At 56.3% G+C, this 12,924-nt stretch overlaps 2 protein-coding genes across 2 annotated transcripts; both read left to right on the forward strand.

The window, feature by feature from the left end:
- Nucleotides 1-4: 4 nt before the first annotated feature.
- LOC308066783 (inositol 1,4,5-trisphosphate receptor-interacting protein-like 1) lies at nucleotides 5-5,468 on the forward strand. The gene is made up of 2 exons (XM_080394520.1): nucleotides 5-1,911; nucleotides 2,891-5,468. The coding sequence occupies exon 2, from the start codon at nucleotides 3,885-3,887 to the stop codon at nucleotides 4,881-4,883; it is 999 nt and encodes a 332-aa protein (XP_080250646.1). The 5' UTR covers nucleotides 5-1,911; nucleotides 2,891-3,884; the 3' UTR covers nucleotides 4,884-5,468.
- A 429-nt stretch (nucleotides 5,469-5,897) lies between these two features.
- LOC308067477 (uncharacterized protein) lies at nucleotides 5,898-10,663 on the forward strand (the record flags this gene model as incomplete). Its single annotated transcript, XM_080396351.1, has 3 exons — nucleotides 5,898-7,804; nucleotides 8,733-10,535; nucleotides 10,627-10,663. Exons 2-3 carry the CDS (start codon nucleotides 9,571-9,573, stop codon nucleotides 10,661-10,663), a joined length of 1,002 nt encoding a protein of 333 aa, XP_080252477.1. The 5' UTR covers nucleotides 5,898-7,804; nucleotides 8,733-9,570.
- Nucleotides 10,664-12,924: the final 2,261 nt, after the last annotated feature.

The following is a 12,924-nucleotide window of genomic DNA, read 5'->3' on the forward strand; positions in this document are numbered from 1 at the left end:
GCGCATGAGGTGTCCCATTCAAACCGGGGCACCCCGAACACGGCTTTACACGAGGTTCTCAGACCTCAACATGATTTGACCAATCCCTCTTTAACTCAGAGATACTATTATTTTGCAAAGCAGCTGCAATTCTATGGCATCACGTGGCATCACGTCCCACCTGCCGCGTTCTTGGTGTAAACGACCCTGGAGCTGGTCTCGCTACAGTTACTTATCGGTGCTGCCAGGCAACGGGGGGGTTTCACAGAGGTGTTAGAGGGGCTCGGAGGCAGACATGGTAGTCTGCGATTGGGGCATTCAGAGCACGTGAGTAAGGGACAGGATCCAGGAGAAGTCCAGGAGGCAAAGTTGAGCCACCCACCCAGCCACCTGCATCAGAACCAGTGCCACCAGGAAAGCGCCTAAGTATTAGCAGCTGGATTGTCTGTCCTGAGAGGCACCGAAGCACCTGTCTGCTGCCCAGACAGTTTCTCTAGAGAAGCTTGCTGCCCACCAGGAGTTCACAGTCGTGACGTCACCGAGAGGCTGCCAAGCCTGCTGAAGCCTACAGGTTATCGTCCACTCCTACTGTGCAATGTAAGGTCTAGTGATACTGTGACGAGGCAGCTGAGGACCATCAAATCAAACTGTAGCCCCGCGGAGCAATGCTAAAAGAATCAGGAGCGCAGGTGGTGTTCTCCTCCATCCTCCCAGGCAGAGGAGGGGCTTCAGCAAGGAGGAGACATGCTGAATAGAAGAGTGCCTGGCTGCGTAGCTGGGGCTCAAGGTTTTGGCTTCCATCATCGTGGATCTACCCTTGAGAAGCTGCGTCTCTTGGGAGCTGGGGACATTCACCTGACCTCATACCGCAGGGCAGGAGAGGGCAGAATGCGGGACACCGAAACGGAAGGGAAATGCCTGCACAGCGGCCCTCTGACGAGAGCGGCAGCATCCTCCTCTCAGTGGTCTATCCCAGCGCAGCGGCCGCTGAAGACCACAGTGGCTGCAAAGATGATAGTCACCCTGCTTCCCCTTCACACTTTCACGGCCACGGTGGCAATGCCACACAGGCTCAGAAACTCCCTGGCAGCTGCGGCTGGGCAGGGACCAAGCGGGAGGCACCGCTGATGTGCCTCCACGTGTTCACTGGGGGCCGGCTGGAGAATCTGCCCGTGCCAGACACTCCCCAGGGAGCTGGTACCGCAGAAGTGAACATGCTGGACATGGAGAAGACGGTGCTCTCTCGGCAGCGGGAGTTGCCTGCTGGGAAACGTCCACCCGCACCCCGTCATGCCCCTTGGGAAACATCTCTTTGGAAGCACTGTCCTCTCGCAGTGGCACAGCAGCACAGAGATCCTGCCGTGGAGAGGCCCCGTCCCGCCACCAGGATATCGGGAGATATACCACCCCGCACCCGCTGCTGTCCCAAAGGCACCAAGAGCACACCCTCGACCACAAGCACAGTGGTCAGCACCAAGGGAGCCGCCTGGGTCAAAAGCTGTGAGCGTCTGACAAGCCTTTGACGCCCTTTCCCACAGCATTCTGCTGAGAAACGAGCTGCTTATGGCTTGGACGGCTGCACTCTTTGCGGGGCCAAAAGCTGGCTGGATGGCCAGGCCTAAGGAGTGGTAGTGAAAGGAGTTAAATCCAGCTGGTGGCCAGCCACAAGCGGTGTTCCCCAGGGCTCAGTCCCAGGGCCAGTTCTGTTTAATCTCTCTCTCGACGATCTGGACGAGGGCCTTGAGTGCTCCCTCAGTAAGTCTGCAGGCGACACCAAGCTGGGCAGGAGCGTTCATCTGCCTGAAGACAGAAAGGCTCTGCAGGGGGGTGTGGACAGGCTGGGTTGATGTCCAAAGCCAATTCCATGAGGTTCAACAAGGCTCAGTGCCAGGCCCTGCACTCGGGCCACAGCAACCCCACGCCACCCTACAGGCCTGGGGCAGAGCGGCTGGGAAGCTGCCTGGAGGAAAAGGAGCTGGGGGTGTTGGTCAGCGGCCGGCTGCATATGAGCCAGCAGTGTGGCCAGGTGGCCAGGAAGGCCAAGAGCGCCCTGGCCTGTGTCAGAAATAGTGCGGCCAGCAGGGCTAGGGAATGATGGTCCCCCTGTGCTCGGCACTGCTGAGGCCGCACCTCGAGCAGCGCGGTCAGTTTTGGGCCCCTCACTACAAGAAAAATACTGAGGTGCTGGAGCACGTCCAAAGATGACCAGCGAAGCCGGTGAAGGTTCTGGAGCACAAGTCTGACGAGGAGCGGCCGAGGGAACTGGGGTGTTGAGCCTGGAGAAAAGGAGGCTGAGGGGAGACCTTAGCGCTCTCTGCAGCTGCCTGAGAGGAGGTTGTGGCCAGGTGCATGTCGGTCTCTTGTCCCACGTAACAAGCGCTAGGACAAGAGGAAAAGGCCCCAGGTTGCACCAGGGGACGTTTAGATTGATACCGGGAAAGATTTCTTCACCAAAAGGGTTGTCAAGCACTGGAGGAGGCTGCCCAGGGAAGTGGTGGAGGCACCATCCCTGGAGGTAGTTAAAAGACGCGCAGACGTGGCGCACCGCAGCATGGGTTATTGGTGGACTTGGCAGTGCTGGGTTTGCGGTTGGACTCGGTGATCTTAAAGGCCTTCTCCAACCTAAACGACTCTCTGATTCCATATGACAATACGTCCAAAATAGAGCAGCGTGCGTATCACATGGCAAGCGGCTGTGAAGGAAATTAACTCTAGCCCAGCCTCAAGGAGTACACCAGGGCAGCTGTGAGCCGCTGAGGCGGGCTGGGGCCAAAGGCCGGGCTGGCCGGTGGGCGTGCCTGTGATGCGCTCTGGTGATGTCAGATGTCACAATGGGGACAGTTACCAGGGGCGCCAGCAGGCCTGGGATGTCAGATGTCACAATGGGGACAGTTACCAGGGGTGCCAGCAGGCCTGGGCCAGCCGTGAGTGCACACGTGGCGGGAGGCTGGGCTGGACGAGGGCTGGGGGAGAAAGGCTGGCCCCCGCGCGTGGGCTCTCACCCTGCCTTCTCATTTCAGCCTTGAATGCTTTGTCTGTCTCGGGAGTCCATGTTATGTTGATTCGGGTTGTGCTCAGCGGATCAGATAAAGGCTTTGCAGGTAGTCCATACTGATACCTCCATAGACGACACGAACCTGTCGTTCCTGGAAAGGTTCGTAGATCTCTCACCGTTTCCAGTCTGGGTGTCTGGCAGACAGCTTCCTTCCTTGTTCTTCCCAGGGAACGTTGCCCAGCGGAGACTTCGTATCCCAGGTATGCCGCTTTTTCTTGCACCAGCTGTGCTTTCTGTTGGGAGACTCTGTAGCCACTTAAACCCAAGAAGTTTACAAGAGAGATCGTCCGTTGTACACATTCTTCTTCTGTTTCGGTCGCTATTAAGAAGTCATCTCCATATTGTAGAAGAACGCCATCTCCCAGTGGCTGTTGCCATTGTTCCAATTCTTTGGCTAGTTGGTTACCAAGCAAAGTGGGGCTATTTTTAAATCCCTGTGGTAAACCCGTCCAGCTTAGCTGCATCTTTCTCCCTCTATTGAGAGACTCCCATTCAAAAGCAAAAAGCTTTTGACTTTCCTGAGCTCGGGGTAGACAGAAAAAGGCATCTTTTAAGTCTAACACTGTAACCCAAATCAAGTTATCCTCAACTTTGTTAAAAGCGTATATGGGTTTGCTGCTACGGGGTGCAAAGTTTTAGTTATTTCACCCTGCATCGAGGGCCCAGCTGCTGGCGGGAGCGCCTTGGGCAGGGCTTGGGGACGCCCGGGTGCTGGGGCTGGGCGCAGGCCTTACTGCCTCCCAGCTGGCTCACCCCCTCTCCTGCCTGCCCCCAGCTCCCTGCGGCTCCCACAGCCAGCTCCCTCCTGCCCAGCCCCACTGAAGCCCTTCTCTCTCTCCTCCTGCAGGCCATGGCTGCAACATTCTTCTATTGGTTGGTAGTAAGCCTCATCCAGCAACAACAGATGGTTGGTGATGAGCTGGATGATGCCATGCATGAGCGCATGCAGCAGCGTGCCCAGCAGCTGAACCAGGAGATGTCTCGGCTGCTGCAGGAGCTGGAGCAGAAGAGCGGCTTTACCTGGGGAGCCCTGCTCTCGGCTGCCCAGCAGCACTGGTGGTTATGGGCCATTGCTGCACCCTTGGTCCTGTGCTTTATGCTGTGGTGCTGTCCCAGCAAAGGCAGCCATCAGCCAGAGAGCAGCAGCAAGGAGGGCAGCTCCCAAAACAAGGCGCGTAAGGAGGACCAAGAAGAGGAACCCAGTGTTGCGCTGGATGTGGCAAGAGTTTTGACCAATTGCCCCCCGGATCTGTCAGAACTGTCTGTGATGCTGCAGCAGCTGTTGAATAAGTTGCTCTGTGTCTGCCAAGAACTCTCCAGGACCGGTTTCGTGCCACGACTGAAGCCAGCCATCAGTGTGGGCATTGCCTTACAAGGCTGGATTCCCCACAACACTTACGCTGTCTACCGCTTGCTCGTGCCCCTGGAGCCCCCCCAAGGACATGCCTTCCACATGGAGTGGGGCACCACAGAGGGGGAGCCGCTGAGGAACCCCATGCTCCGCGTAGAGCTGAAGTGCACATGCGGGCAGGAACAGCTGATGGAGGGCCCGCTGTGCTTCATCCACCAACGCAAGGATGAGCTGATGCAAAATCAGGGTGACAGCCTCCTAGGCACCCTCTGCACTGGGCCCTACCTGAACATGGAGAAAACCATCCGCTGGTTCCAGATATTGCTAAAAGCAGCCTGGCAGCGTTTGCCTAAGCCGGAACACTGCAGTCTGACAGTGCTGCCCTCCAGGTGCTCCTGCAAGGTCCGGCTGATGTACGGTTCCAAAGCTGCCCTCCTGACTGAGATGATGTTTGGGTTGCAGCAGGATGAAACGGACATCTTCCTGATCATCAAGTAGGCAGAGGCCACTGTTGCCAGCAGCAGGACGCAGCCAGAGAGCTGTGCTATGGAAGAGGTTCAGTTCTTCATGCACGGGGCCAGTCCTCAAGACACTCCCCGGAGAGCTGGTGCTGCACAGCGGAGCGCATCGGACACGCACAACACACTGCTCTGTTTGCAACAGCAATTGCTGCCGCACCTTTCCTCCACAGCAAAAGCGCACTGTGGGGCGCGGGGCCCGATGCAGCGGAAGGGCCCGATGCAAGGAGCCTTGGTGAGGAGCTGGATGAGGCCACGCGAGAGTGCATGCAGCAGCACTTTTCATGAAGTTAAGCACGAAGAAACACCGTTGCGGTGGAACTTAGGTGGTGACGCAAGTGGAGGCAGACTGAAAAACACTATGCCTACGTTGCTGGGTTCGGACAAAATGGAAAAATGCCTTTTATTGTTTATATAAATTGTATATATATATCTTAGATAGTACATGTGTCAGACCCTGACGGGCTTTCTGTGTCCTTCTTGTTTGCTATTTGCTGTTGCTGTAGGTGCCCGTATGCTACGGTTCTAAGTTCCGGTTCTTCACATCCTGTCTACATACCTGACAATTTGGGTCTGTCTTAAAGGTACACGGCTAAGTCTTTAAAGCAACTAACTCGTCTGCAGACCCACTACAGACCCCAGCAATCTTCATACAGGGCAGCGTGCTACAGCACAATTTTGTCATTCTGTCTACCTCCAGCATATGGTGTTAGTGGGCACATGGCAGGTGATACTCCCTTTTTATCTTAGTGGTTTTCAAATAAGGAAAGAAAAAAAGAATTAAAAGCAACAGAAAACCACCCTTGGGCTGCATGCGGGAGGGCCAGGCCAGAAGGCAGCAGGTCCTGGGAGAGCCGGGCGGTGCTGGCTGTGCCCACAGCCACTTTGGATCATGGGAAGCATTAGGAAACTTTCACAACTGGCCCAGACCAACCCAGGAGAGAGGCCAGGAGGCAAAGCATGGACTTACAAGGGTAATTCTTTACTTGTGCGCATGAGGTGTCCCATTCAAACCGGGGCACCCCGAACACGGCTTTACACGAGGTTCTCAGACCTCAACATGATTTGACCAATCCCTCTTTAACTCAGAGATACTATTATTTTGCAAAGCAGCTGCAATTCTATGGCATCACGTGGCATCACGTCCCACCTGCCGCGTTCTTGGTGTAAACGACCCTGGAGCTGGTCTCGCTACAGTTACTTATCGGTGCTGCCAGGCAACGGGGGGGTTTCACAGAGGTGTTAGAGGGGCTCGGAGGCAGACATGGTAGTCTGCGATTGGGGCATTCAGAGCACGTGAGTAAGGGACAGGATCCAGGAGAAGTCCAGGAGGCAAAGTTGAGCCACCCACCCAGCCACCTGCATCAGAACCAGTGCCACCAGGAAAGCGCCTAAGTATTAGCAGCTGGATTGTCTGTCCTGAGAGGCACCGAAGCACCTGTCTGCTGCCCAGACAGTTTCTCTAGAGAAGCTTGCTGCCCACCAGGAGTTCACAGTCGTGACGTCACCGAGAGGCTGCCAAGCCTGCTGAAGCCTACAGGTTATCGTCCACTCCTACTGTGCAATGTAAGGTCTAGTGATACTGTGACGAGGCAGCTGAGGACCATCAAATCAAACTGTAGCCCCGCGGAGCAATGCTAAAAGAATCAGGAGCGCAGGTGGTGTTCTCCTCCATCCTCCCAGGCAGAGGAGGGGCTTCAGCAAGGAGGAGACATGCTGAATAGAAGAGTGCCTGGCTGCGTAGCTGGGGCTCAAGGTTTTGGCTTCCATCATCGTGGATCTACCCTTGAGAAGCTGCGTCTCTTGGGAGCTGGGGACATTCACCTGACCTCATACCGCAGGGCAGGAGAGGGCAGAATGCGGGACACCGAAACGGAAGGGAAATGCCTGCACAGCGGCCCTCTGACGAGAGCGGCAGCATCCTCCTCTCAGTGGTCTATCCCAGCGCAGCGGCCGCTGAAGACCACAGTGGCTGCAAAGATGATAGTCACCCTGCTTCCCCTTCACACTTTCACGGCCACGGTGGCAATGCCACACAGGCTCAGAAACTCCCTGGCAGCTGCGGCTGGGCAGGGACCAAGCGGGAGGCACCGCTGATGTGCCTCCACGTGTTCACTGGGGGCCGGCTGGAGAATCTGCCCGTGCCAGACACTCCCCAGGGAGCTGGTACCGCAGAAGTGAACATGCTGGACATGGAGAAGACGGTGCTCTCTCGGCAGCGGGAGTTGCCTGCTGGGAAACGTCCACCCGCACCCCGTCATGCCCCTTGGGAAACATCTCTTTGGAAGCACTGTCCTCTCGCAGTGGCACAGCAGCACAGAGATCCTGCCGTGGAGAGGCCCCGTCCCGCCACCAGGATATCGGGAGATATACTACCCCGCACCCGCTGCTGTCCCAAAGGCACCAAGAGCACACCCTCGACCACAAGCACAGTGGTCAGCACCAAGGGAGCCGCCTGGGTCAAAAGCTGTGAGCGTCTGACAAGCCTTTGACGCCCTTTCCCACAGCATTCTGCTGAGAAACGAGCTGCTTATGGCTTGGACGGCTGCACTCTTTGCGGGGCCAAAAGCTGGCTGGATGGCCAGGCCTAAGGAGTGGTAGTGAAAGGAGTTAAATCCAGCTGGTGGCCAGCCACAAGCGGTGTTCCCCAGGGCTCAGTCCCAGGGCCAGTTCTGTTTAATCTCTTTCTCGACGATCTGGACGAGGGCCTTGAGTGCTCCCTCAGTAAGTCTGCAGGCGACACCAAGCTGGGCAGGAGCGTTCATCTGCCTGAAGACAGAAAGGCTCTGCAGGGGGGTGTGGACAGGCTGGGTTGATGTCCAAAGCCAATTCCATGAGGTTCAACAAGGCTCAGTGCCAGGCCCTGCACTCGGGCCACAGCAACCCCACGCCACCCTACAGGCCTGGGGCAGAGCGGCTGGGAAGCTGCCTGGAGGAAAAGGAGCTGGGGGTGTTGGTCAGCGGCCGGCTGCATATGAGCCAGCAGTGTGGCCAGGTGGCCAGGAAGGCCAAGAGCGCCCTGGCCTGTGTCAGAAATAGTGCGGCCAGCAGGGCTAGGGAATGATGGTCCCCCTGTGCTCGGCACTGCTGAGGCCGCACCTCGAGCAGCGCGGTCAGTTTTGGGCCCCTCACTACAAGAAAAATACTGAGGTGCTGGAGCACGTCCAAAGATGACCAGCGAAGCCGGTGAAGGTTCTGGAGCACAAGTCTGACGAGGAGCGGCCGAGGGAACTGGGGTGTTGAGCCTGGAGAAAAGGAGGCTGAGGGGAGACCTTAGCGCTCTCTGCAGCTGCCTGAGAGGAGGTTGTGGCCAGGTGCATGTCGGTCTCTTGTCCCACGTAACAAGCGCTAGGACAAGAGGAAAAGGCCCCAGGTTGCACCAGGGGACGTTTAGATTGATACCGGGAAAGATTTCTTCACCAAAAGGGTTGTCAAGCACTGGAGGAGGCTGCCCAGGGAAGTGGTGGAGGCACCATCCCTGGAGGTAGTTAAAAGACGCGCAGACGTGGCGCACCGCAGCATGGGTTATTGGTGGACTTGGCAGTGCTGGGTTTGCGGTTGGACTCGGTGATCTTAAAGGCCTTCTCCAACCTAAACGACTCTCTGATTCCATATGACAATACGTCCAAAATAGAGCAGCGTGCGTATCACATGGCAAGCGGCTGTGAAGGAAATTAACTCTAGCCCAGCCTCAAGGACTACACCAGGGCAGCTGTGAGCCGCTGAGGCGGGCTGGGGCCAAAGGCCGGGCTGGCCGGTGGGCGTGCCTGTGATGCGCTCTGGTGATGTCAGATGTCACAATGGGGACAGTTACCAGGGGCGCCAGCAGGCCTGGGCCAGCCGTGAGTGCACATGTGGCGGGAGGCTGGGCTGGACGAGGGCTGGGGGAGAAAGGCTGGCCCCCGCGCGTGGGCTCTCACCCTGCCTTCTCATTTCAGCCTTGAATGCTTTGTCTGTCTCGGGAGTCCATGTTATGTTGATTCGGGTTGTGCTCAGCGGATCAGATAAAGGCTTTGCAGGTAGTCCATACTGATACCTCCATAGACGACACGAACCTGTCGTTCCTGGAAAGGTTCGTAGATCTCTCACCGTTTCCAGTCTGGGTGTCTGGCAGACAGCTTCCTTCCTTGTTCTTCCCAGGGAACGTTGCCCAGCGGAGACTTCGTATCCCAGGTATGCCGCTTTTTCTTGCACCAGCTGTGCTTTCTGTTGGGAGACTCTGTAGCCACTTAAACCCAAGAAGTTTACAAGAGAGATCGTCCGTTGTACACATTCTTCTTCTGTTTCGGTCGCTATTAATAAGTCATCTCCATATTGTAGAAGAACGCCATCTCCCAGTGGCTGTTGCCATTGTTCCAATTCTTTGGCTAGTTGGTTACCAAGCAAAGTGGGACTATTTTTAAATCCCTGTGGTAAACCCGTCCAGCTTAGCTGCATCTTTCTCCCTCTATTGAGAGACTCCCATTCAAAAGCAAAAAGCTTTTGACTTTCCTGAGCTCGGGGTAGACAGAAAAAGGCATCTTTTAAGTCTAACACTGTAACCCAAATCAAGTTATCCTCAACTTTGTTAAAAGCGTATATGGGTTTGCTGCTACGGGGTGCAAAGTTTTAGTTATTTCACCCTGCATCGAGGGCCCAGCTGCTGCTGGGAGCGCCTTGGGCAGGGCATGGGGACGCCCGGGTGCTGGGGCTGGGCGCAGGCCTTGCTGCCTCCCAGCTGGCTCACCCCCTCTCCTGCCTGCCCCCAGCTCCCTGCGGCTCCCACAGCCAGCTCCCTCCTACCCAGCCCCACTGAAGCCCTTCTCTCTCTCCTCCTGCAGGCCATGGCTGCAACATTCTTCTATTGGTTGGTAGTAAGCCTCATCCAGCCACAGATGGTTGGTAACGAGCTGGATGATGCCATGCATGAGCGCATGCAGCAGCGTGCCCAGCAGCTGAACCAGGAGATGTCTCGGCTGCTGCAGGAGCTGGAGCAGAAGAGCGGCTTTACCTGGGGAGCCCTGCTCTCGGCTGCCCATCATCTCTTGTGGTTACGGGCCATTGCTGCACCCCTGGTCCTGTGCTTTATGCTGTGGTGCTGTCCCAGCAAAGGCAGCCATCAGCCAGAGAGCAGCAGCAAGGAGGGCAGCTCCCAAAATAAGGCGCGTAAGGAGGACCAAGAAGAGAAACCCAGTGTTGCACTGGATGTGGCAAGAGTTTTGACCAATTGCCCCCCGGATCTGTCAGAACTGTCTGTGATGCTGCAGCAGCTGTTGAATAACCTGCTCTGTGTCTGCCAAGAACTCTCCGGGACCGGTTTCGTGCCACGACTGAAGCCAGCCATCAGTGTGGGCATTGCCTTACAAGGCTGGATTCCCCACAACACTTACGCTGTCTACCGCTTGCTCGTGCCCCTGGAGCCCCCCCAAGGACATGCCTTCCACATGGAGTGGGACACCACAGAGGGGGAGCCGCTGAGGAACCCCATGCTCCGCGTAGAGCTGAAGTGCACATGCGGGCAGGAACAGCTGATGGAGGGCGCGCTGTGCTTCATCCACCACCCCAAGGAGGAGCTGATGCAAAATCAGGGTGACAGCCTCCTAGGCACCCTCTGCACTGGGCCCTACCTGGACATGGAGAAAACCATCCACTGGTTCCAGATATTGCTAAAAGCAGCCTGGAAGCGTTTGCCTAAGCCGGAACACTGCAGTCTGACAGTGCTACCCTCCAGGCGCTCCTGCAAGGTCCGGCTGGTGTCCGGTTCCAATGCTGCCCTCCTGACTGAGATGATGTTTGGGTTGCAGCAGGATGAAACGGACATCTTCCTGATCATCAAGTAGGCAGAGGCCACTGTTGCCAGCAGCAGGACGCAGCCAGAGAGCTGTGCTATGGAAGAGGTTCAGTTCTTCATGCACGGGGCCAGTCCTCAAGACACTCCCCGGAGAGCTGGTGCTGCACAGCGGAGCGCATCGGACACGCACAACACACTGCTCTGTTTGCAACAGCAATTGCTGCCGCACCTTTCCTCCACAGCAAAAGCGCACTGTGGGGCGCGGGGCCCGATGCAGCGGAAGGGCCCGATGCAAGGAGCCTTGGTGAGGAGCTGGATGAGGCCACGCGAGAATGCATGCAGCAGCACTTTTCATGAAGTTAAGCACGAAGAAACACCGTTGCGGTGGAACTTAGGTGGTGACGCAAGTGGAGGCAGACTGAAAAGCGCTATGCCTACGTGGCTGGGTTTGGACAAAATGGAAAAATGCCTTTTATTGTTTATATAAATTGTATATATATATCTTAGATAGTACATGTGTCAGACCCTGACGGGCTTTCTGTGTCCTTCTTGTTTGCTATTTGCTGTTGCTGTAGGTGCCCGTATGCTACGGTTCTAAGTTCCGGTTCTTCACATCCTGTCTACATACCTGACAATTTGGGGCTGTCTTAAAGGTACACGGCTAAGTCTTTAAAGCAACTAACTCGTCTGCAGACCCACTACAGACCCCAGCAATCTTCATACAGGGCAGCGTGCTACAGCACAATTTTGTCATTCTGTCTACCTCCAGCATATGGTGTTAGTGGGCACATGGCAGGAGATACTCCCTTTTTATCTTAGTGGTTTTCAAATAAGGAAAGAAAAAAAGAATTAAAAGCAACAGAAAACCACCCTTGGGCTGCATGCGGGAGGGCCAGGCCAGAAGGCAGCAGGTCCTGGGAGAGCCGGGCGGTGCTGGCTGTGCCCACAGCCACTTTGGATCATGGGAAGCATTAGGAAACTTTCACAACTGGCCCAGACCAACCCAGGAGAGAGGCCAGGAGGCAAAGCATGGACTTACAAGGGTAATTCTTTACTCGTGCGCATGAGGTGTCCCATTCAAACCGGGGCACCCCGAACACGGCTTTACACGAGGTTCTCAGACCTCAACATGATTTGACCAATCCCTCTTTAACTCAGAGATACTATTATTTTGCAAAGCAGCTGCAATTCTATGGCATCACGTGGCATCACGTCCCACCTGCCGCGTTCTTGGTGTAAACGACCCTGGAGCTGGTCTCGCTACAGTTACTTATCGGTGCTGCCAGGCAACGGGGGGGTTTCACAGAGGTGTTAGAGGGGCTCGGAGGCAGACATGGTAGTCTGCGATTGGGGCATTCAGAGCACGTGAGTAAGGGACAGGATCCAGGAGAAGTCCAGGAGGCAAAGTTGAGCCACCCACCCAGCCACCTGCATCAGAACCAGTGCCACCAGGAAAGCGCCTAAGTATTAGCAGCTGGATTGTCTGTCCTGAGAGGCACCGAAGCACCTGTCTGCTGCCCAGACAGTTTCTCTAGAGAAGCTTGCTGCCCACCAGGAGTTCACAGTCGTGACGTCACCGAGAGGCTGCCAAGCCTGCTGAAGCCTACAGGTTATCGTCCACTCCTACTGTGCAATGTAAGGTCTAGTGATACTGTGACGAGGCAGCTGAGGACCATCAAATCAAACTGTAGCCCCGCGGAGCAATGCTAAAAGAATCAGGAGCGCAGGTGGTGTTCTCCTCCATCCTCCCAGGCAGAGGAGGGGCTTCAGCAAGGAGGAGACATGCTGAATAGAAGAGTGCCTGGCTGCGTAGCTGGGGCTCAAGGTTTTGGCTTCCATCATCGTGGATCTACCCTTGAGAAGCTGCGTCTCTTGGGAGCTGGGGACATTCACCTGACCTCATACCGCAGGGCAGGAGAGGGCAGAATGCGGGACACCGAAACGGAAGGGAAATGCCTGCACAGCGGCCCTCTGACGAGAGCGGCAGCATCCTCCTCTCAGTGGTCTATCCCAGCGCAGCGGCCGCTGAAGACCACAGTGGCTGCAAAGATGATAGTCACCCTGCTTCCCCTTCACACTTTCACGGCCACGGTGGCAATGCCACACAGGCTCAGAAACTCCCTGGCAGCTGCGGCTGGGCAGGGACCAAGCGGGAGGCACCGCTGATGTGCCTCCACGTGTTCACTGGGGGCCGGCTGGAGAATCTGCCCGTGCCAGACACTCCCCAGGGAGCTGGTACCGCAGAAGTGAA

Source organism: Falco punctatus (genome assembly GCF_963210335.1).
Source record: "Falco punctatus genome assembly, chromosome: 7".
NCBI classification, from domain to species: Eukaryota; Metazoa; Chordata; class Aves; order Falconiformes; family Falconidae; genus Falco; species Falco punctatus.

What these genes read in the sequence shown, in the direction of transcription:
- LOC308066783 (XM_080394520.1), top strand. Translation starts at nt 3,885, where the DNA reads ATGGCTGCAACATTCTTCTATTGGTTGGTAGTAAGCCTCATCCAGCAA.